The sequence below is a fragment of the Pithys albifrons genome, chromosome 5 (genome assembly GCF_047495875.1).
Source record: "Pithys albifrons albifrons isolate INPA30051 chromosome 5, PitAlb_v1, whole genome shotgun sequence".
NCBI lineage: Eukaryota > Metazoa > Chordata > Aves > Passeriformes > Thamnophilidae > Pithys > Pithys albifrons.
This window is the reverse complement of record NC_092462.1, coordinates 47,219,161-47,244,111: the sequence shown is the minus strand read 5'-3', so window position 1 is coordinate 47,244,111 and position 24,951 is coordinate 47,219,161. Positions and strand designations below refer to the sequence as shown.

The window sequence follows — 24,951 nt, the reverse complement described above, 5'->3', positions numbered from 1 at the left end:
AAAAAAAGGATTCTCTTTATTTTGGTGCTACTAAGAAAAATAATAATGAATAAGAGAGATAATACTGCTTTTCTCTCCTTAAAGATTTGAAGGTCTCCTTAAGGAGGGCTGAACATGAAACGTCTGACTTGAAATTTCTGAATAACCAATACATACACAAAATTAAAATGCTGGAAAAAGAGAACAAAGCTAAGACTGAAAAAATTCAGCAGCTTCAGGAGAAGAATCTGCAAGCAGTGGTGCAAACACCTGGTGAGTGTAAATAATCACAGATATTTTAACTTTTCTCTGGGCTTTTTTGGATCTGCTGAACATAGTATTATTTTCCTCTAGTTAAGAGAAGTTATCACAGTAAAATATACAGTAGAATAACAGTACCCTGTGAAAGTTTTGGCTCTGAATTCATTCAGTTCTCTGTATGAAGTTTTGTTAAGTCATCACTTGTGTTAGGGACAAATGTGAATGCAAATTTAGGTTCAATAGAAGACTATGAAGGGAAAATGTGACCAGGAAGCACTATTAATGAACAACTTTTTTTTTAATTCCTGCACCTAATTTAGTCATAGGCAGGTTGTTTGACACTTGATATTTTTGACAGGTAATTGATGTCTTGTAAGTGACTAATTCAGATTTTTGGAACAAAGATCTAAAAATAGCAAGATGGAAGATATGTATAAAAATATTCAAATCATCTGAAAACTTACAGTGTTTAAAGCATCTTTCGTTAGCTTAAAATATCCTGGCTGTTACTTTCAGCTTAATTTCTTTCTCTAGGGTTTCCTTTTTCTTCATTTTTTTCGAGCTAAGGGAAATAGAATTATTTTATGAAATTCTTTCCAAGTCATTGAATTATCTATGTATTTTTAGCATCTGAGAAAAATTAATAGATTGTTAGGTAAAATTAAAATTTCTCTTTCTTTTTCCCCACCTTTCTGCACTTCATTTCCTCTGCTTCAGAAATGACATGTTACACCTTTGTCTGTTTTTTTGCATACTTGCCCTTTTGTCACCAGTCCTCTGGGATTTTTCTGTACTACACCAGCCAATATTGTATGTTCTTATTTAATCATTTGATGAAGAATAATTGTTCCATCTGGAAATCATACCATGTTTTCAGTTTTTTTGAATATAATGTTACCATGTAATCAAAGTCTGCTTGATATGCTTATGATATTCACTGAAATGACAATAGAAGTAATAAAAACATTACTAAGAGGTTAGTTCAGTTATAAAATAGTTCTTAAATGTGTGGGGGGAAAAGTCTTTTATGATGTTTTAATTTAACTTTCTTTGTAAGCTAAATCACTAACAGATTTAACAAGTTTGAACTGTAGATTATTTAGGGTCTTAAACACTGGGGAGAAGTACTTATACTTACCTTTGCATGTTTCCTTATTATAAAGGTGAGCTTTGACAAAAGTGATACAAACCTGGAAGAACGGTAGTGTCTAGAATGTATAAATTTTATCAAATTAATACAGAAAGATTAAAACAGTGAAATGTGCCTGTTCAGAAGGAGTAGAAGGAAAAATAAAGTACGAAAATTAAGAAAATTATTCGTTTGCTTTAACTTCAAGTCATTCACCTTTGGGTTTGGGCTTTTAGGTGGCAGAAAAAGAAGCATTCCCTTCAGGCGTCAGCGCATGCAGATAGACCAGCTTGTACCCCCATCAGGTGTTAGTGCCTACCCAGTCCCTCAGCCAGAGGACCCTTATATTGCAGACCTTCTTCAAGTGGCTGATAATCGGTAATCTAAAGAACTTTTTAATTTTGAAGTACAGATGTATCTTTGATTCTTACTGTCCTGCTCTTTTTAATTGATGATAAATTAATCTTCCCTGAGTCTGTGTTGCTCATAACAGGGACTGGTAGATGATTTCCCTGTCTTTATCTTGACCCATGAACTTTTTCACCTTTTCTCTCCTGTCCTGTTGAGGAAGGGAAGTGAGAGAGCAGCTGGGTGGTGGTCTGGCAGCCAGACAAGATCAACCTGATACAGTATCTCAAACAACAGATCCGGCATTAATGTTTTGTATGAACAAAACTACTTTGTGAAATGCTTGGATTCAAGACCAAAGAGAAAACATTATATTGAATTATATACATACAATTTTTCCATGAATTCACATAAAAATATATTACTACATTTCAGAATTCATGAACTTCAGTCAGAAGTAACAGAGCTACAGGAAAAACTGGAGATATCTGAATGTGGAATGAAAAATTATAGCAAACAAGTATGTTTATATCATCATTATTTTTTTTGTTGTTGTTGTTAGTAGTAGTATTAGTACTGTTATTTGGCTGTAGTAGCCATGGCAAAGGCCTTAATGTTTTTAAAACCTTGTTGGGAGGCATTGTAGGGCCTGTGAAATAGTTATTCTAACTTGCTGTTTCTCCTCTGCTTTTGAAGACAGCAGCAATGATAAAATACTTGCCTGGTGCTGTTGCTGATATATTTTATGTATTAAAATTACTTTAAGTAAGCTAAACTTGATGATCATAAATAGAATTTGTGTATGGTTTTTTTAGTACATAAATGTTCTCTTGTCCAAAATAGTAATTTGATCTACAGACACCTTAGGATGATTTTTTTTCACTACTTGGACTCGTTATATTTTTTAAACTTTTAATAGTTGGTTTATGAACAACAGATTTTACAATACTTTAATTAGAGTGGATTGATAAGATATGCACAGTCTTTAAGTGATGGAATTGCATGAAATGTTTATGTGCTACGTCTTTCAATACCTGAGGATTGGTGCACACCATCCTTTTTGTTTTTTTTGCTTCACATCTTGGTTTTCCTCTTCCAGTATTTCTTTTTTCAGTGACTGAGTAGTCACTGAATTAGTTTATTTAAAAGCTTTTTTCCTAAATTTAAGTGCTTGTCTCAGACAGTTAAATTGCAACATTCATTAACTTCACCTTAAATGAAAATTGGTTTTCTTCAAGAAAATAATGTAGTAGGAATTGTTTCAGCTTTTCCCTACAAATTCTGTTCCATTAATTTATTTATCTTTCAAAGCAATCACTTTCTTTGTAAGAACTCAGAATTGAAATATGTATGTCTGTTTATGATAGAAATTGCATTTTTAGGGGCATATCTTTTTACTGAAGGCTACACATGTTTATTTAAACACAAGGTCTATTAAATGGTACATAGGATACCAGAGAATGTTTTTTTCCCTCTCAAAGGTTGAGCTAAGAGACAAAGAAATCGAGCGCCTGTTGCTCGCGTTGGATGGTGGGCGTTCTCATGAGGTTATCTCTCTGGAATCAAGAACTAAAAGTAATGAGAAGCTTATTGTCCACTTGAATTTGCAGGTAAGGGATTTATTACATTTGTTTAGTTAAAACTAAAAATACTAGCAATTAAAAAAAAAACTGCAAAACTTCTAGCTCTTAAAAGAAATCACTATAGATATTTAATGAATCAATTTAATTTGCCCTTTTTTTAAGTGGCAGTGTTTCTTGTCTAAGGAAATTTCATTTCTTGTTTTAAAAATCTATCAGAACGGTTTTGGTAAAGAATTCTATTAGCTCACATCTGTACACAGTATGTTAATCTGAAAGTATTCAGCGAGTTTCTGTATGATACACTGTTTTCACCAAGTTTGAAAATACTTTTATTTATTTACTTATGTACATGCCATTTATGTTTTAGGAACATAAAAGGATGAGCCCCATAGATATTTTCATCAGAGAGTGGGGAATCTTTCTCATTGAATTCAAATGGTCCCCACCTGTATTCCAAAACAGACTTGTGAGGAAAGGCTAAGCTCTGGATAAAGATGTTTGTGTTTGCTGTGCATATTAGCATGCATCCAATATTGGCCTCAGAATGAGAATTTAAAAAATAGAAGACGGACTGGAGTATAAATCAAGTAAAACCCATCTCTGGATTTATACCATCAATTCTCTGCTTTTTCCAGCTGAGTCAGATGTTTTGTATACTGATTGTGCATGATGTACAGTGGCACAGGAGCCACGCTGAAGAGTTTATTAGCTCAATTTCAGTGCTGCAAAAATACAGAATGAGCTGTGACTTGGATGCAGCACAGCTGTGTTCAGTGATCCTGAATTAGTAAGTCACAATGAATACAAATTGATTGTACGGAGAGTGAGCTCAAAGCTGCATGAAGCTGGTTTTGGACCAGCAAGACTTTGCTCAGGCTCAGTCCCAATACACCACTTTCATTCTCTAATAATAAATAAGAATATATCTTCATATAGTAGCATTCATGACTGTGAGAGAGCTGAGACTTTATTCTGTGTCTCCAGAATAAATTGAATTCTGGAGTTTTGAGGAAGGTTGTGTGGAGGTAGAAGTGGAGGACCTCTGTTATCTTGAATCTTTAGATACTCAAGGCTCCCATTTTCTGGGTTAGTGTAACTTACAGTGTATATTCCTACTCTATATACCTGCCTGTCTTCCCTTTGCTCTCAGGGAATGGTATACTGGGAAAAACAATGTCTGTACAGCAGAATTTCTGAGGATGTGTTTACGGTGCTGAGAGATGTTAGGGGCGAGATAGGTTTTGGGAATCTGATCTGTAAGGCTTCTTTTTGATGAAGGGCTAACAGTGAGAATAAACCTCACAAATAATACTGCAAAGGTGGAGAGAGAAGAATGTGTTCTCATACCTTGTGAAATTTAGAAAAACTTATTACACTGGGTCTACCAGCCTGATGCCCAAGAAAGGTTTCTATACAGATATCTGCTTTTCCATATTTTGTTTTTAGAACAAACCTCAGGTTTAGGAGATTAGATAAAGAAAGGTGTAGTGATGCATTCCTCCACCATGAATCTTCGTAAAATCGTATTTTCTTTCATGTTGATGAGCATTAAGTTTTAAAAAAAGAAAATCTTGCTATTTTCAGATATAGGAGATACCATATTTCAGAAGATTGGAAGGAACTCTTGCTGCCTAGTTTAACAAGTCATATTAATATTTTAATGAAAAATATCTTTCAGGTTGAGTATCTTCAGCAAAAAAACAAAGAACTTGAAAATCGCATTCAAGACCTCTTGGACACCAAACAAAATGTGACGAGTGAGGTAGTGCATTTAAGCAATAAAAATGAAGAACTGTGTCAAGAATTGAATGAAATAGATCACTTGGCACAGCAGTTGGAAAGACACAAGGAAATAGTGCTCGAGACTGCAGATAAGGAGATAGGAGAAGCAAAGGTAATCATGTGTCACAGAATGAAGGATCTGCTCAACTTCATTTGGCTTTCTGTCTTCTACTTGCAAGAAATGACCTGTTGTCTTAGGAAAGGAAGATTAAAATATATTTTTTCCAATTTACTTAGCACTGTACAGAATTTCTCACTAAAGGATTATTAATCACAACAATTTTTTCTCTTTACTGTACTAGGTGGGATGAGCTTAGTTAAGTGGCAATCTGTCTTATATTAGCTTAGTATGAAATAAAATGCTGAGATACGTAAAATTATTGATAGTTAATTCATATATTTGCAACAGCAATGAGTATGTTTGGAGGGTTTTTTTCCTATGAGGAGTCATGCAGTGATTCGTTCTATTGTTCTTCAAAAGAGTGTGGGTGTTTATACCACAAATTTTTTGTTCTTTCAGTTCTTAGGAACTTTACTACTTTATTATAAGGATCTAATTATACTTTAGTTCTTACCAAAGTAGTCTTCTTCCTGTTTTTTTTTTTCTTGTAACAAAGGAATTGTCATTTTGGATATGTAACTCTTAACGTATAGGTTAATTTTGGTTGATAGAAAGAAATTGAAAGAAAACACAGTGAAATACAAGATCTTCAAGAAACAGTAGCAAGGCTTAAATCAGTAAGTAAAAGTATTTTCAGTTCTTGTTTGTAGCATTTTTATCATACTGTCATCCATGTGACTCTTTAATTTATTATAAAACACCCAATTTAACAATCAACAAGAGAACTTTTGTAGAAGCCCAAAATTGTGTTGTAAAAAATTACTAATTAATAAATGAAAAAGCTAAAGAAGCTACATCATCTTGTTGGAAAAATAAACTGAAAGAAACCTCAACATGTGAATAGTTACACAGTACTGGGCTCCCTGAGAAGCAAAGCATTGTGGCTCAGATAAAAAAACATCAGTATTATCAACTCTTTGAGGAACAAACTCTTTCCAGCATATAGCAAGTTGTGCATTAGCAGAGTACAGTGTTTTCTTTTAGTATATCTAGTGAACTTGCAAATACAAAAACACTTAATTTTCAGGGCATCAGATTGTAGAAAAGATGTGCCAAATAGCATTTGACGAGCTGTGGGGTTGGATTGACTGAGATACTGTATTATAATGTACTTTAACACCAACATTGTTACCAGATGTCATTAAAAATTATTTATTGCTTTAGTTATTAGTCTTTTATTTCATGTTCATATCCCTCTATCCTACTGGTTGGTTTCATTAATTAAACAAATGTTAATCTTCCTTGTTTTGTTGCTGATTGCAAACCATGTCAAAAGTAGAGCTTACTTTGTTAAAATGAAAAGTAGTATGAAAACAACATGGCCTTTAATAAATGTTATATCCAGGTTAAACAGAAGTAAACAGTGTTGCATGTTAAAAGTTCAACAAAATGTTGCATAATTTTTTTTTAAATGTCTCTATTGGCACTTCTAATTTTTATAATACTTGTTACTTCAGGAGTTGTGCTCATGTCGTAGGGAGAATGAGAAACTCAATGAAGAACTCTTTGGAAAAACAGGTGATAAAGAGAATCTTGAGCTGCTGTTAAATCAGCTTCAACAAGAGAAGCAAAGGCTGACAGAAAAAACAGAGAACTTAGAAATAAAAGGTAAGTCATCAGATGTAGATTTTTTTAAATTATCTTCCTGTAAATTTTGAAATAGAATACTTTCCTAGTTAGAATACAGTTAATAATACTAATAGACTTTTGTTGTATGTAAATTAAGGGAAACCTGTAGGTCTTCAGTCATAATTGAAGTGACAACTTTTGTCATGGAAAGATACTTTGATTCTGTATGTGAGAACTGAAGGTTGAGCTTTTTACTGTAATCCCACAGGACATCCTTATACTCATTCTATGGCAATTTCATACAAGTAATTTTCAAAACTTTTCATACTCTGAGTAAGTGAATTCAGACTGTATTTCTCAAGAGGTTTATCCAGTTGAAAACCTCCAGGTGTGGAGATTCCACAACACTTTTAAGTAACACATTCCAATGTTTGTCTGTTCAGAGTAAAATAATTTTACCTGTATTGTTTGTTATTGCTTATAGCAATTATTCTCCATTGTTCCTTGTTTATCTGCTATGCACCTCTGTGAAGAAACTGGCTCCATGTTACCTCTAACTCCCTCTTGGTACTGCCAGTCTTCTGGCTCTCCAGATCATCTCCAGGCTGAACAAGCTCAGTTCCCTCAGCTGTTCCCCAGAGGTCAAGTATTCTGCTCCCTGACCAGCTTGGAGGGCCTCCCTTGGACTTAAATTTAACAAAATCTATTTTGTACTAAGAAGGGCCAACCTGAACACAGTATTATTATAAGTGTAATCTAATAAGTACTAAGTAAATCACATCCCTCAGTCTGCGCCCAAGGGGCTGTGAGGCCTCTGTTGGTCTTATGCTACTCACCCATGTTTAGTCTACTGTCAGCCAGGACTTCTACATCTTTTTCAGCAGAATTCCTGCCCAGATGGTTGCTAGGAGTTAGTCCATCTCAAATGCAAGTGTCTTAGAGGAAATTCATGTTTTTGTTTGGTTGTTTTGGTTTGTTTTGCAGAACGAGAGCTTGTCCTAGAAATAGAAAGAATGAGATTAGAGTATGGTATAGCCCTAGGAGACAAATCTCCATCTCGTCTAGATGCATTTGTAAAGACTTTAGAAGATGACAGAGATTATTATAAGCAAGAATTAGAATATCTTCAGAAAATGATAAAACGAAGGTCTAGCCCAAGCCGCAGGACTCCAGAGAAGGTAAACTTTGTAAATTTCCTGGTGTTGAGGCAAGCTGAAAAAATAATGGAGATACTCTAGAAACATTTAAGAAGCCTCCACATATATTTTTGAATTCAGTGATAGCACATGACTCTGTGTGTGTGTGTGTGGCTCGGCTTCGCGAACGAAGATTTGGGAAGGGCTGCCCCACGTGGGTGTGCCCTTCCAGCCTGCGCAGTGGATTTTTTAGGTGAGGCACAGCATGCACAGAACTGGCCCCACCGTTTAAGTCCTGAGGTTCATCTGCCACAGCCGAGCGAGCTTGGACAGTGACAGTGAAGTCCTCAGGACTAGAACCTACAGCACCCAGCATTTTTCCAGGAGGTCTCCCATCCAAGTACTAATCTGGGGCTGACCCTGCTTAGCTTCCGAGATCTGACAGGATCAGATGTCAAGAGAGGCAAATGACTGTAGTAGTTTTCTAAATTACATTCTTAATGCAAAGATCAACTGGGTGAAACTCCAATGAAACTTGCATTTTATCTTCCTAGTCAAATATTACAGTAACATATTGGTTATTTAATGATCAATTTGTTTGAAATAAATAAAACTAGATGATAACCAGAAAAAGGTTGGAATTTTATTGTTCACTGCTTTGCTTTTTCTTCTTAACAGCTAGTTCTTATTGTTTAAATTATAAACGCTAGGCTTTTTTCTGCAATTAAATTTATTTTATATGTGTTTTTCATGTATTATTAATAGCACAAGTTCTTTTTTGGTATTAATTATGCAGATATTTTAATTAGCATATTTTAACATACATTTTATTGCTCACTCTGCAGAGTGAAGAGCTTAAATTGATCACCAGAGAAAGAGATGAGCTACGGTCCATGTTAGACAGATTTGAAAAACACATGATAGAAATTCAGTCCAATGTCAGATTATTGACTGCAGAAAGAGATAGATTAAATGTTCTTTATGACGAGGTAAGAGATTGTTTATATTTAACATTGAGATAACCAATTAACTTTTTTATACTGTTGCTTATTTTAAATGAAAAACCTTTACAATAGAACTTGAGTATAAATCTACTAGAATACAGCCAAGACTAATAAAATATATACCTATTTTCATTATTTGTTAATAAAATTTTGTGTTCCAGTTAGTTTACTAATTCAAAAGCCATTATAATTTATTGTACTGGTATTTAGACATTAAAAAGATCAGGTAAAATTAATAGAATGCATGAGAAAGTTGTGTAAAGATACAGGCAAGAAAGGAGTAGTTAACTGGTGAGAGAACAGAGTGAAGTTAGGTTATACTTGGAACAGTAAAAGAATGATGGTTATCTTATCAGCATAAACTGTCATGTCACTGAGTGATTTAGGGAATACATGTTAGTTATCTAGGGAAAAATAAGACTATAATAGGACTTCTGTTATAATAACAGTATGGAAACTTCCTTTTGTTAGTGTGTACACTGAATTGCAGTCCATGTATGCTAACAAACAATAATCTTTTTAAGTCTCAGGATGAATTGAACAGGATGAGAAGAGAAGCAAAACATAATTTAGTTTCTCAAAGTCACGCAGAAGAAGAAAGAGACATTGCAGTGACTGACTTTAGAAGACTAATGTCAGAAAAAGAAAGCCTAAGAGAAAAATTAAAGGTGAGCTTTTGTAGCTTCACTGCTTACAGTAAGGTGGCGTATATGGAAAGCTTATATAATGCTGTGTTTGTATCAGGCTGTCTGTCAGTTCCCCTTTTCAATAACTTTTGATTTCAAACTCGCTTGAGAGAGCTCAGTGAATTGTGTCAAACTTTCCTTGTATACCCAGTCACTAGTTGGGGAAGGGGGAAGGGGAACATGCTTTAAGTATTTGAGGGCAAGTACAGCATCACCTTGTGTGAAAAATCCACATATGAAGCTCCAGCCACAGAATATTTTTGTGTATGCGCTACTTTGAAGATGCTTGTGTGTCCCTGCTGTGGAAGAAACCATGCACTTCACTCACAAGAGAGACTCAACTATATATTTTATGCATTTAAGGCAATATATTGTTAGCTTTGAATTTGTCTTGTATTTTGTAATTAATGATAATTCAATAAATACACTTAAAATATCTTAGGGCACTGAGATATACAGCATGCAACCTATAGCTTGATAAACTCTGCAGCAACTCACAAATATTAATTTGGTTGGATCCAAGTATGAAGATAGTATTTAAAAAAATCTAAACCAACAATCAAAACCAAACTCAGTGATGTTATATTAAACTGCAGTGGTATCTTTAAGCTAATGTACTATAGTTTTACAGACACACCTTGCATTTGGCAATTCATCTAAGAATGTAAAGCATGTTTCTTAAACATGAAGCTTAAATTTCTGTGATTAAATCTAAAAATATCTATCTTGTTATATGTAATTTATATATCTATTTCAGATTCAGCAAGAAGCAGCAAACCTTGAAAAATCAAAGATGCAGCATGATATTTCAGAACTGGAGAATAATATTCAAGGAGTAAGTGCATTTTTAGGAAGTAAGCTTTTATTATTTCTAAAATAGGATAGACTGTTCCAGCAATTAATTTTATTAACTGTTTTCAACTTAGATTTATTTAAAAGCCAAGCTGTGATAGCTTTTGCAAAAAATAACATGTTTGCTTATTTATTTTAAATTGCAGCTTGAGATGGAAAGGTGTGAGCTAAAGACTACAGTCTCCATCCTGAAGGAGAGAATAAACTATCTGGAAAATGAATTAAAATTGAAGTCCAGTAAACTTGCCCAGACTTCCGATGATTCTTCTCAGTTTAAAGCTGAGATTTGCTCACTTCAGTAAGTCTGATACAATATGTGTTCTTTCACAGATGCTATGACTGTATAACAGAGTTGAGTTGCTGGGAAAGACCATAAAATATTTTAAAAATTATTTGGTACTGTTTGTGTCTTAAGGAAAAGTACACTAAGTGTGAGTAAGGAAAGTGCTTTTGTGGCTTTTCACATCTCGTTCCTCCTAAACTTACTTGATGACCACATATACCAATAACTTATGGCAGGTTGTGAATGAAAATTTTTTTGTCCTTCTAGAATCATTTCCTCTAATAACCATTTTCCCTTCTTATGAATGTAGCAGAACAGAAAGTTTATAGAAGAATTTCCAAATGCTGTTTGTTAAAAGGAAGACATATGCCTTTGCAAACTGCAGCAATAGGTCCAGATCGTGCCAATTTTACAAAGTTGTCAGTAATACTGCAAATTTTATGCCAGACAGCAGACATTGATATTCTACAATTGAGTGGTTCATGGAGCATTATTCTGTAATGGCATTTTACATTCGCTGTTTTTCTTGTATTGCTCTCTTTCATATGCTAATGGTATCACACACATACCGCTGTTTTGAGAGCTGACATCTTATCCATAGGCACAGTCTGTGGAGATTTAACCAACTTACTCAGAACTGGAGGATCAAGTATACCCATGCATTTTTAAGGTCTATTTAAACTTGCAGGATCATTGCTGTGCTCTTTTAAAGTAGTTTTACAAAAGAGCTCCCATCAGCTGTCTAAATGTCATAGAACAAGGAAAAGGCTTAGAGAAAGTCCAAAGAGAGTATTGAATAAATCTGCACAGAACTTTGAAAATACAGGTGGAAATGAGAGCCTTTGAGGTAAGAGATTGCTACAGGATAGGCAATGCTGCAGATGACATCTTTTGGATGTTTTACAAGGGAAACTAGGGTCTGTCTAATTCCCTCTTCCCCACCTGAACAGTACTACACTGCACTGAACAATACTGGGGGGATAATTATGAAGAACTGAGGCTGAGAAGCAGGCCTTGAAGGTCGTTTAATGCTCCTGGTTGCACAGAGTACTCTTGGTTAAACAATTAGTGTATTTGTTGGTAAAATTGCAACAACATTCATAAAAATGAAATATCCTGTTAGGTTCCTTATATTTTCAGTGGACAGTATTGATATTATGAAAAGCAAGGTTTAAGGAGTAGTGCTACAATCATTTCACTATTTGGTTCTACTTTGTGCATGGTGGCAATTTGTTGCAGCCGTGTTTCTCCCCGTCCCTTTTTTTTTTTCCTCTCTAAAATTTCGCTTTGAACTGGGTAAGAGTAATCTATATCTGCAAATATGCTGTATTCTGGATTGATGGGGGTTTTTTAATAATGAAAAGCTTCTTTAATTTTTATGGGTTCCCATTTGAGAGGGCTTTTTATTTCCTGACTTGTTTCATAAATAATCCATTTAATTACTTTGGAGTTCTGTTTTGCTCTTTTTTTTTGGTAACTCACTGATATTTATTTTCAAAAAAAAACAACTATGCAGGTAGAGGATTTCATGTATCTTTCAGGCTCTGTATTTCTTGAAAGTAGGATCAAAACTGTAGCTGTCAATTTGGTCGCTTTTTAAAAGGTGGTGTGGCTGATAATCACTGCTATGAGCTACATATCAAAATCTTTATAAAGCAACTGTCAAAAGATAGAAGTAATGAGTCACTTGATGAAGAGTAACAGAAACCAGAGTAAGAGAATGTTTCAGATTATCATGGTGGTTCCACTGCTCCATTTGTAATGGTGTTTAATATGGACTTACAACAGGGGTGTAGAGCAAGTAAATAGTGTTGGCCTCAGAAATCCTTAAGTACTCGCTCTCCTCAAGTGAAAAGACTGGTTAGTATGACACAACCCAGTGCTGCAGGTTGGTATGATAAAACCCTGTCAGAAGGTTATGCTGGAACTGCACCAGCACTTTAAGCAGCTTAAGAGCCATAAGTTGAAAACCCTGAATAGGTCCCAAACTTGTTTCAACTGTATACTGATTTTTCAGGCTCTTAAATGACCAGCTCCAGAGGTCTGTTGAAGATTTACAGTGCCGCTTGTCCCTCAGAAAGGATGACCTGCAGTCAGCTCAGGAAGAAATTATAAAGCTAAAGGAGAAAATAGGTAATTAGTAGTTATTTTTATGCTTACTTCCTCTTTTTAAATTAGGAAATATTTATTCTTTTATTTATAGACAGGTTAAACCAGAGGAGCACTTCACAGGATGAAGCAATGAATCTGCTTAGAAGTACTATTGCTGTTTTGGATAAAGAAAAGGACAGTCTTCAAGAAACTGTGGATGAAAAAACAGAAAGAATTGCATGCTTGGATGACAACTTAGCTAACAAGGTATGTGCAGGAAAAGTGCTACTTCGCAGTCCACTTGGGGATTTTTAAAGCAGTTAGGTTTTAGGGAGACATTTTTTCTTGATGACAAAGCCTGTGTAGAGTATTAGGAATCACATAAACACTCTGTATGAACGTAGCCAGTGCAAAGAGTCATTTGCCAACTGAATAACACTTTAATTATGAATGTTACTGTATTTCCTAAACACTCCAAGAAAGTAAAGAAGTATTTTTTTGCATTTTGCACATGGAGGCATTTATTGAGATAGATCGTTCTAGCCCGAGGTGACAAAATCTGTAGCTGACTTCCATTTTTGATTGCAAGACAATCCTTTCTCAATAAAGAAAAGAAGCTTGGAAATCTGCATGTGCAAAGATGCAATTACTTAGTGGCAAGTAGTTATAATAAAAAGTTTAAATGAAAAGTTCTTGAAGTATTCTGTTACATTGCAATATAATGATACCTAATACAACTTTAGTTTTTATTTTCGTAGGAGAAAACAATTACTCATTTACGTCTAACTCTCTCAGAGCTGGAGTCTTCAACAGAGTAAGTAAAAACTAGGATGCCTTCTTAAGAGATTTTATTTTATCTAGTGGTTTTAAAATGAAAGTATATGGCTGTTTTAGTTACTTGATGAAATTGAGTTAATTCCATTTAAGTCAAATAAAGGAGTATACTATGTTGAGAAAGTTATACACAACTTTTGAAGAGACTTCCTCTGCAATTATTGCAGGCTGCTAGGACACTGTTAAGACAACCATTAATAATTGTTTGTCTATATTTATTTGCCTAAATTGGTAACATTGCATAATTATCAGTTAAGAAGTAGCTTTCGAGCACTCCACTAGATATTATTCGATTGACACAGGTAAAATTCAGAGTTAAATTCTTAATTATTGGCAATCTAATTCTTCTAGCATAAGCTACCAGTACAGTCTTAATTAAAATATATTTATGTAGTTTTTAGCTGAGCTTCATCTGATACTTCTCTTTTTTAAGCATGACTTTTAGAACTATAGCTTTTTGGAAGAAAATATTTAAACTTTTTAAAACCATTGTAACTGAAGATTTGCTGCATTGGTGCATGAAGTATCTGTGACAAAGAACTAATGCAAAATTTTACTTAAATTCACCTGTATTTGTATTTCTACTTTCTTTTTCATTTCTTCCTTTCTCTTTTGATTGTTGTCTTTCAAGTGTAAGCCATCTTCTTCCTCTATGGTTTATAAAATATGCAGTGGGTAACATTGTAACTGCTACCAAACACAGATAAACATAAGTATCTGTAATTACTGTTTGCCTCATAAGTTGCATCTTAGCAGATAAATCTTCAAAGTTGAAAATTAATTCCATTTTATTTCTGCATATTGACATTTTACATACTTGGCTTACATTTATATTTCAACTCAGTTTATCAGCCTTCTGTAAGCAAGAATGCCTTTGCACATCCATGTGTGATCATTTTCAGCAGCATGTGGTACAGTACAACAAGGAATAACTTAAGTAATATTTTCACTTGATAGCCAGGTGAAGGGCATGCTGAGCAATAGAGACCGTGAGATATCCAGCTTGCATCGCCAGCTTGATACATCCCAGGCAGAGCTTGCAGAAATAGGAAGAGTAAAGGAAATGGCTCTGAAAGAAAACAGACGATTGCAAGATGACCTCGCTACAATAGCCAGAGAAAACCAGGTATGAAGATAGAACATTATACTGATGTATTAAACCACTTACTGCTCGCTTATATATAGTGTTACATCAAAACTGCTATAGCCCCAATTCTGATTGGTATGTTTAATTATTGGTAGTTTTTAATGCTGGGATATTGAAAATGCCTGGGCAGAAATTGTAAAAGCAATTACTTCAGATATGTAAGTGTAGTGAATACAAAGTGAGAAAAACCGGACAGTTTAGTCATCCTCCCCCAGATTAAAAAATAAATCTAAATAAAGTTAAATAAAATAAATCTAGGACATAATTGTTATTAATATAATGAAATTATGTTAATTGGGTATATCACCTGGTAGTTGGTATTTAATTGATAAAAATTTGGGGGTTATTTTCTGTGAAGGTGAGAGGGAGAGGAAGGAAGTTGCTAGCACATTTGAATTCATTCTGGTGCATAGTGATTCATTAATTTCATCCATCTAGTTTCCAATCTTTCTTTAGCTCTCTAGTAGTTTAGAATCATAAAGTACCTCCTTGCTAATAGCTGGCCAGGCAGTAGCTTCAGGTCAGAAAGCCAGTGAGAAGTAGATTATAATTGCCCAGTGGCCACTGAGTAGGTCCATGTGTATTCACAGTCAGATTTCCAGTTAGAAAGTAAACAAGTCCCTCTCAGCTGCTGATGGCTAAATACATTTCCTTGTAAAGTGCATGCAATAAAGACACAAACTTAGGTCAATTGTGGAATCAGACTTCAAATAAAATCTTTAATGTCTTGAGCAATAACCTATTTCCATAGGTTATCATTGGCTATTTTATTGAAAGATGAGCTATCTGAAGTTCATGTAAGTTAAATAAAAATTGTGCAAGACAGGAATAGTTGAGAGATTCAGTGGGTTATACTGTGGGATTATCGTCATTGTTGTTATTTGTGTGACATCTTCACCTCAAGATGTTCTCCAGAGGTACAGAATTAAATCAACCACTGGCGTATAAGGCTCATTCTTTCAAAAGCATGAAGGACTTGTAGTCTATCTCCTTTTGCACTCTTTGCAATCATCTTTGCTACATCTCTTTTTCCTTGGAATTCTCTGGCTCTGGGATCCATGGCTTGGACAACCTGAAGTAAATTGTCTTGTTAATCCTTTGCATAGTTGAAGGAATAATGAGTTGGTTTTATGCACCAACTTGTTACTGCTGATCAAAAGCGTCCCAGTTTGCAAGTGCATGACATGGATATCCCTGTACAATAGAATGTGCATATGGACAATATATAAGAAAAATGTCCAGTGTTTTATAGGGTAACATTTTTATTGAGCTAAAAATTAGAAAAACTATGTAGAGAATGTGTGAGTGTGATCTAGAGAGCTAGCCCGGAATGCTGTTGCAACTCGTTACCTTGAATTTGTACAGGAAATACAACTATTGCAGCTCCTTGTGAGACTCAAATGCCTTTTACAATTTTAATAATGAGATTAAAATGTTTGTTTCAATTTGCTGTAAATGCCAACACTAAAAATAATCAGGACCTTGTTAGCTAAAACATTTATTTCAGTTCTCCTCAGCTGGCCTGGTTGAATCTGATGCTAGATAGTGCAATATAGCAACATCTTTTAAGTAAGTGATGTAGTACTCTGAATAGTTCTTGTAGAACATATAATGCAATACGTAAATATGTGTATGTATTATTGAAATTAGACCTGCCATTCACAGGCATCTAATAAGATGAAATATTAAATATTATCACAATGTGATAACTAAAGCTTTCCCAGTGTGTTTGGGAAGGCTACCACAGAGACAAGCAGACTGATTTCTTCATATGCTAAATAAGGCACATAGTAAAAAAGGCTACCACTAATGAATATTAGTATACCATAAAGAGAAGAAGGGGAAGAAGCAAGGCAGTATTGTTTATTCCTCCCACATCTGATCATGGGGATAGAAAAAGATACTTGCCTTTTTGACTCTCTAAGCCAGAAGACTCAGAGGAAGGTGAGAGCTGAACCTGAAACAGCGAGAGTTAGCAGTTCAAACATCTAAAACAAGCTGTGTGGTGCACTTTTGATGTCTAAATATGATCTTAGTAATCAATTTAGTTTTTTCATCTTGCAATTCCACTTTAAAATAAATGTTCTTTTGTTACAAAGTTGACTTTCTAGTGACCTAAAACTTGCTTTCACTCAGGGATAGTGCATCTTAAGGCTATAAAAAATCCAGCTCCCAAATATCAATATGTCAAAATTTTCAAAGATCAGTATGGTGTGTCATCATGGAAGCTGCATATTTTATGAGCTGGTGGTGTGATAGTCACTGTTTTCTGTGATTATTCTTGCCTGGAAGCCCTTTGGTGTGTCTAAGGTGATAGGGGATATTTCTGAACCCTACAAATCCCAAAGGGTTTTGTAAGTAGAATAGAAAAAAATTGAGGGCATATGCAATTACTTTGATTTAATCTGATAGAGTATTATATAGTGACTAATTTACTATACTGCACAGTTTTGACTTTATGTATTCTCTTCAGGCTATCAGTACTGAGCTTGAAGATGCAATACGTGAAAAAGAAGAAATGAAAACCAGGGTTCATAATTATATAGCTGAAGTTTCCAGATTTGAGACCCTGATGGCTTCAAAGGTAAGAATATAATCTGTAGGTAGTCATTACTGTTTTCATTAAAATAAATTTATGCCTGCCTGTCCCATTTCTTTCTTTTATTTTTTCTTCTTTTCTCTGGAGTGTTTCAAGCTACCAGTGGGGATTAATAGAAGACTAAGCACTGATTAATTCTAGCACATCAAAATTTTATTGATCATGTTCTAGTTGATCACAATGCAGGGCACAGACAAACATCATGTTTGAATGTTGTTTTGCTTTTTGAGTTTTGACAAGGCAACTAGTAAAATAAGTGGTACCTGTTTCATGATTATAGCCAACAAGAACCTTATACAATTGTTTCAAATATTTGACCCTTTTTGAAAAGAAAAATTTATTTGTAGCTCTGCACAAAAGTGTAAAAATAGTACTATCAAACCGATATCTTGATACTTGGATTCAAGTGTAATGTATGTAAATTAAAACTTATTTAAAACAGATAGGAATTGTGTCAGGACAACATGAACTGGCAAATTTATTATGTGACTTTGAGTTGGGAAGAATGAGTTTTGATCTGATTTCAGCTTGATAACTATATGTAAATTCAACCACTTTTTACAAGTTGAAACTGAAGCGTAGGGAAAAAAATTAAGGTCAGTAGTGTAGTAGGTTAGCTTAGAACTATCAATTTAAAACACTTGAAGCTTAGTTTTGAAGAATTTTGCAGTATATGGCCACAGTACTTCAGCTGCAGATGAGGCCACATCTTTGGCAAATGAGAATCCAGTTATTCAGGCTGGGTACCAGGAAGCTGTAGAATATACAGATAGCAACCAATTATAAAATGCACTTGCAGTCTGGCCAAATTGAAATTCACAAGCAACATTTGTTCTTACTGTGCAAATGATAAAGCTTGCAGTTGTGTAGTTCTGTGATAAACTGCTTTGGTGTATATGTTCAAATAGATTATCAGTGTTTCAGGCACTGCTGTAATACATATATTTGTAAGACCACAGTAAGTAAAACAGTTGAAAATGGACTCCTGCTGGAATTTCTTGGAAAGAGCAGCACTCAGTGTATCTCAGTAATGTGACTCTTGACAATGCAGAGAAATCCAAAATAACCCCTCTCCTGGGAGCTTTGAAATTGATAAACAGCTTCTAAATGTAAGTACTTCCATCTTAATAAAACTGAATGCCGTCACTGTATTTATTTGCTATTTATACTAGTAGTTGCCAGATAGTGGAATTAAAAAAATAAAAAAAGATCTGTTTTCTCCTGGGAAAAACCCCCACAAGCTATTGTAAGGAAGTAAGTATGGAATAAGATCAAGCAACTTGAAGGTATGTTGATCATTGCAGAATGATTATTTATGGTTTCATTAGGAACAAGAAAACCAAGAATTATTAGAGAAGTTCCAAATGCTCCATACACAAGCTGAAGATTGGGAAATGAAGGCTCATCAAGCTGAAGGAGAAAGCAGCTCAATACGACTTGAGCTCCTTTCAGTAGATACAGATCGGAGACATCTGAGAGAGAGAGTAGAACTTCTGGAAAAAGAGATTCAAGGGGTAATAACTTGTGCAATGAAATTCTGTCAGGGAAAGTAAGATACATTCAAGTGTTTTTTAAGTCAGTGTAGTATTTTTAATGCTTTAATGGAAAATAATTTCTATATATAAATGTTTCAAATGTGAACACTTGAGTTTTAGAAACAGTAACTGATTGTGCTTTCCTTGTCCTCTGCTCTCCTAAAGTTAAAATAATGGCATGTATTTTAATAGTTTTAGAACTCCTCTGTTCAGTTATTGCTGTAATTTGTGTCTAAAAAAATTGTTTAATTGCTTCAAAATATTTGCATATAGATTTATGAATATTTTGTAAGCTTAGTTATACATTTCTTTAAGTTTTGAATGAAGTGTTTGAAGCATTGGTACCTGGAGTCAAGGCAAAAATCTGGTAGATGTAGTCCAAATCCAGAATCAGGATTCCATAATACTGAAGCCTAGACCAGTATCACCAAACATAGTGAGGTTTACATTTTAGAAGCAATAACTTCATGGAGGTCAATGAAGTTCTCGAGTATAATTGTTGTGAATTGACCACATTTTGTCTCGTGCTTTTAATTAACCAAAAAGAGTTACAGACTACATAGTAAACTGTGTTAAAAATAAGTTGCATTTTGGGGGTTTTAGCTTTTAAATTCTCTGAAGCTGGAATATAGCCTTATTCTACTCTTTTATAATGCTTGTATAATTCTTCAAGACAGTGATTAAAAAATGGTTTATTAGTTCTCCTTAGCTGTGATTTAGGGAGAGGAAAGGAGTGTAATGCAAAGTTAGTTTTATAGGGAAAGTGAGTTTTGAAGAGAAAATTAAGTATTAAGAAAACTCAAGTTATTCAACAGGAAACTGTTAAATTTAACACTTAAGGTGTATCCATATTTGTTTTTGTTTAGCATATTGTTGCACATCAAGTATATGAATCTCAGATCTCGTCCATTACAAAAAATATGTCCAAATTGGAAGAGGATCTTAAACGTGAAAGTCACGATAAGACTTCTGTGTTAGCAGACCTGACTTCTGTAAGGGAACTCTGTGTGAAACTTGAGTCTAGCAAAGAACTTTTATCTCGACAGCTGACATCCAAAAGCATGGATTATGAAAGGGTAAGCAGCAAAGGCAAATTTAATTTGCTATAATAAAATAACTTAATTTGCTTTTAATGTTTTTTGGAGAAAATAGTCACTTCTGAGTGCAAGGTCAGCTAATTAACATCACTAGTTTTCCATTTTTATATAAATTACAAATCTTATAGTATATAGATTTCTATCTGTGGTTTTCATACAAAAAGATGGAGTTTGTTTGATCATTATCACTGCAAAATGTTGCAGCTGTAGTTTTTGCTATACCAGAAACAGATTATATATATTATTTTTTAATTTACTCAAATTTTCAACTTGCCAAAAGTGAATAGGGCACTTTTTATTTAGATATTAAAGACCTTTCCCTAATGGCTTTTTTCAATTAAATTGAAATTTAGATACAGCTGAAATTCGTTAAATACTTTCAAATAGTTTAAATAGTTTTAAGTATTCATATTTTCTAAGCCTTTTTCTTTACAGCTGCTTTTGTCTGGATTTAGTGACTTAGTCAGGCTTTTTAGTACTGTGATATTCACGACCCCAAGAACAGAAGAATTTGTTTATATTCATAAAACTGATGAGGAAAACAAATATTCCTACATTTTCAGTAAAAGTCAAGAAGCTAATTGTGAGCTGAGCTCATCAAATAGTAGAATGAAGTATAGTAAATACTCTTTTTGTACTTGTGCAAAATTCTTCTGCTGTTAAACGCAAATTAGTCTTCCAGGTACTTACGTAAACATTTTTAGCACTCGGTAGTCCAGAACACAGTAAAACATTTGATAGATGTACAGCTTGAATAGTTTTAAAATAAGTGAAGTTTAAAATAATCATAGGCTTTGATTTGTTCTGTGAGCTCAATTTCCTGTTCTTTTTTATGAAACTTCAAATCTTTTCAGTTTTTATAACTCCACAAAATAGAATTCTCTGTGTTTGTAAACCAGTGTATTAATAATGTATAAAACTTGTGCCTTAGGTTCTAGGAGAATTAGAAGATATAAAATCAGAAGTAGAGTTGCTGAAAAAGCAGTTATCCAGTGAGAGACTTACAGTTCAGAATCTTGAAACGTTACTGGCTACTAGCAGAGACAAAGAATTTCAGAACCAATTAACATCCCAAGAGAAAGATACTGAAATTCAGTTACTGAAAGACAAGCTGACACTTGCTGAGAGCAAACTGTAAGTTTTAACAACTTGTATGTATGTTATGTGGTTTACAAAGAAACTTTTTCTGTGTGACAATACTTATTCACAAAGTCTGGATATTCAGTATGGCTGAGCAGATTTTTGCAGCAATGTCTTTTGGCCTTTCGTGGCATCATTTACCTAAAGTTTCTTTACAGATCTTTCATATTGCTTTAACTAATCAGCACTTTGGTGGACATCAGAAACAGGAGTTGCAAAGGAAACATACTCTAAATAAAATTTTAACATAAATTTACAGCTCACAAAAAAATACCAAGTACATTAAATCCATGGTAAATGTGGATTGCTTATCTACTGAATATGCCTGTTGTCCTTACTTTGATTAAAGTAAGAATCACTTACATAATAAATAGTGAAGTCATAGTGCTTTAAAAAAGCAAAAGTACTTTTGCTGCTGTTGATATTAACTGTTAAGAAAAAAGTCCTTTAACAGTTATTATTCCTTTTTAATAGAAACAGAACTGAACCTGACACCTACACTAAATGTGGCCAGCAACTTCGTGGGCTGTGCATTTGCCTAAAGAAGAAATAACTTTTAAATACACTTTTAGAAGAAAAACTAATCTCTTTGGAACAATAGTTAAAGGAGGGATATTTTGAGTATGTGAAATTCATGTATGAGGGAAGTGGGGGAGTTTAAAAAATTTTCTTCACGTTATTGAGCAGGGAAATTAAAGTTTCCATGACATGTCATCTTAGAATCATTCAGGTTGGAAAAGACCCTTAAGATCATCAAGTCAAACTGTTAAACTAAAACTGCCAATATCATGAAGTGATAATTCTCCTAAGCGTCCATTAGGCAGTGATTGTAGTGATAGCTCTGCATTCAATAGCAAGAAGGGAGAGTGGCAGCTGAATGGAGATAGTGGTGAAGAGTATAGAGTATAGTCAAAGTAGAATTTCAAAGGAAAACAGATACACCCACTTAATAAACACTAACCTAGAGAGAGAAAGGAAACATAGGGAAGATAGGACAGATAATGCTGCTTGTGAGATACAGAATATAGCATCCTTAAAGAGGTAAAATCTGTCTGTAACTTGGTGACACACATGTGCAAGAAAAATGCTATTGATTGATTTACATAAAGGCTACAACTTAAGGCTGTTGATGGTCCACCTCAAGCAGCAGTGATCTGTATGGATCTGTAGATGACAATGGTATTTATTGCCCTTGTGCAACTAATTGCTTCATGTTTCAGTATTGCTGATTTTGGTTTACTTTGGGGAAAGATGTTAGTTGCATACAATGAACATAAGCTAATGGAATGACCTTATTATGAAGTTGTGTTAATGTTAGAAAAAACATAAATTACAAAAAACCAAAAAGAAACAAAAAAACAGAAAAGAAGGAGGTTTTAATTTAAACTGAATTTAGCTACTTTGTGTACAAACATTATAAAACTCTGTTTAGCTAACATCATAGTAATTTTTCATGATTTTTCTTCTACACACACTGTAGGATTAATTTCTTGTTTGTTATGTCAGTTCTTGCATTGTTAATAGGATGGGATACTAGAGAAGGAAGGAAAATGTTCTCCTGAAGGACAACTGGCTATTCTGTTTAATTGTTTTCCTCTATTTATCTCAAAGGTTCTGAATGTTGCTAGGCAAATGTTCAGATGTGACACCTAGCTGTACATACCTTATCTTCTGCTATTCAATTTGTGGTAGTTGCAGTCTAAAGAACAGGAACTTTAAATGCTCACAGCTGTGACTGAAATTCTGACAGTTATGTTTGTGTCTTGTAAAACAAAAATTCATTTGACGTGGCAGAATTTCAGTTCTGAGAAAAATCATGCCAATATCTTTGAACATTACTTAAAGTTTTAGCCTTATTGTGCCTATAGTTCTCCTTCATTTATAAAATGACACAACCTCTGACTTTAGGATTCCCAGAATGAAGTTTAACTAGTGAAATTCTCTAGTGCTGGAATCATGAGCTCTGTAGAGTGAGTAGTTGTGTTACTTGGAGTGCTGTTTGGGTGATAGTACAGTGAATGAGATCTTGAGGCTCTAGATAGATTAAAGTATTAAATAAATAAACAGAGAATATGGAATAGCTAAACTCCTTGTTGAGAACTATCTGTGTCTACTGGGAAAGAGACAGATGAAAATTGTGTATTGCCACATAAACTTAAATGGTGATTGCTGTGCATGTTCAAATTAAAATATTTCTAAAGTTTTGAGTGATTTACTTCATGCTCTTAATTTTGTTTAAATGTCATTGATGTGGAATGACCTCAGAACTCACAAAGTGTTTGCTTTCTTTCCCTATTTTACAATAATGATATTGGGCCCTGAATTCTTACCTCCATCCTGAAAGCATATGCCTGTCTCTGAAGGACTTAGAGTAAGATATCACCGAGATCTCTTGTCTTCTGCATCTGTTCTCAACATACTGGATCAAGATACCATTTTAGGAATTTTACTGATGAATAGGGAACATGGGAAAAACTATTCTGCGGTTCTTTTTGGAACAAATCTCTTGAGTAGTTTGCATCTTCCTGGAGTCAAAGACCAGCAGGTGCCAGACAGGAAGTCAGTGACTGACCTAGGAGTGGAACTCATTTTTCAGAATTCCATTTGAGTGCTTTAGCAATAAACTAGTATGACTTTGCTTCTCCAGAAGTGACTTTTGAGCACCCCACCTCATATTGGCTTTGAAGACTGTATGGAATAACACATCTGTCTAGATTCTCATTTAGACAAATTATTTTACACTTAATGACTTTTTTTCTTCCATTATAATGAATTAACAGTACTTTGTAACCAAGCATTGAGTTGGTCAAGCTGATTATTTATTAAGAAGTATACTTAATCATGTTACTTAAGATTTTCAAGGCTGCTTTTCATTTTGATCCTTGCAGTTGAAACAGTTGAGCTCAAACACCAAGGGTGTAGTTGACAAGCTTTGAGACTCTGGGCTGTGCTGGTCTGGTATTTGCATTAATACATTTTTTCCTTAGATTTGATTCAATTGTGTTCATTGCTAGCCAGATAGTTCCAGCCTACTTGATACAATTTTTACTATTATGTTTGTAATTATTGTGGATATTTACTGCTTTTTTCCTTCTTTTTTTTGTGTATACAAAAGATTACCTCATATTGCAACAGAGGATGGTAGATCAATAATGTTTTAATTGTTTTGTCTGTTTTTATAAAACATGTTTGTGTTTACCTTTGTCTGAAAAAGAACGTGATGTAGTCAGCGTGTAGTGAGAGCTGCTCACTTCATTCTCACCTTTGGAAACATTGTGTTGCATTCAATTGGTTCTTGCTGCTTCTAATTTGCATTTGATTTGGTCTGTGTGAAAACACATGTTCAGCATCTGGTTTCGTTTTATCTCACTCTAAATTATCCCAGCTCCTAGCTGATGCTGTTCAGAGAAAACTTTGTTGCTTCTCATGGGTTTTTTTTTTAGAAGCAGCCATAGTAGAGAGGTTTCCATACTTCGAAGTAAAGCTGTACAGCTGCAGACTGACTGTGATGTTTTAAAAAGGCAACTGACAACTGAGCGATTTGAACGGTAAGATGCTCTTCTTTCAGCGACTCTTCTCATTTCTTTCTCACTTTTAAACTTGCTTCTTTCAATAATGAGAAACTTTTATGGAAAACTCTGTTCCTCTTGTGCAAAATATAACATGCTCATCTTGAAAACTGCCTAATTCAAAAAGAAAGAAAAATCTTGAAAAATTTCTGAATTTTCTTGTAAATTTTACAAATTTAGCACTGCTTCTAAAAGTAAGAAAAGCA

At 34.2% G+C, this 24,951-nt stretch overlaps 1 protein-coding gene across 6 annotated transcripts in view; it reads left to right on the top strand.

Annotated features, from left to right (window-relative positions):
• CEP135 (centrosomal protein 135) overlaps positions 1 to 24,951 on the top strand; it is a 35,393-nt gene that overhangs the window by 7,834 nt on the left and 2,608 nt on the right. For 4 of the 6 annotated variants that reach the window (XM_071556452.1, XM_071556450.1, XM_071556453.1 and 1 more), the window contains 21 exons: positions 85 to 252; positions 1,606 to 1,747; positions 2,153 to 2,237; positions 3,199 to 3,327; positions 4,979 to 5,194; positions 5,755 to 5,820; positions 6,661 to 6,811; positions 7,757 to 7,950; positions 8,754 to 8,897; positions 9,437 to 9,580; positions 10,356 to 10,433; positions 10,597 to 10,748; positions 12,751 to 12,866; positions 12,937 to 13,091; positions 13,583 to 13,638; positions 14,616 to 14,784; positions 17,279 to 17,389; positions 18,733 to 18,918; positions 19,806 to 20,015; positions 20,968 to 21,170; positions 24,620 to 24,724. In XM_071556452.1, the coding sequence (XP_071412553.1) occupies positions 85 to 252; positions 1,606 to 1,747; positions 2,153 to 2,237; positions 3,199 to 3,327; positions 4,979 to 5,194; positions 5,755 to 5,820; positions 6,661 to 6,811; positions 7,757 to 7,950; positions 8,754 to 8,897; positions 9,437 to 9,580; positions 10,356 to 10,433; positions 10,597 to 10,748; positions 12,751 to 12,866; positions 12,937 to 13,091; positions 13,583 to 13,638; positions 14,616 to 14,784; positions 17,279 to 17,389; positions 18,733 to 18,918; positions 19,806 to 20,015; positions 20,968 to 21,170; positions 24,620 to 24,724 (2,980 nt within the window). Of the gene's footprint in view, positions 1 to 84; positions 253 to 1,605; positions 1,748 to 2,152; positions 2,238 to 3,198; positions 3,328 to 4,978; positions 5,195 to 5,754; positions 5,821 to 6,660; positions 6,812 to 7,756; positions 7,951 to 8,753; positions 8,898 to 9,436; positions 9,581 to 10,355; positions 10,434 to 10,596; positions 10,749 to 12,750; positions 12,867 to 12,936; positions 13,092 to 13,582; positions 13,639 to 14,615; positions 14,785 to 17,278; positions 17,390 to 18,732; positions 18,919 to 19,805; positions 20,016 to 20,967; positions 21,171 to 23,520; positions 24,725 to 24,951 lie in introns of those variants that run through there. The other 2 variants (XM_071556454.1, XM_071556456.1) reach the window with 2 other exon arrangements.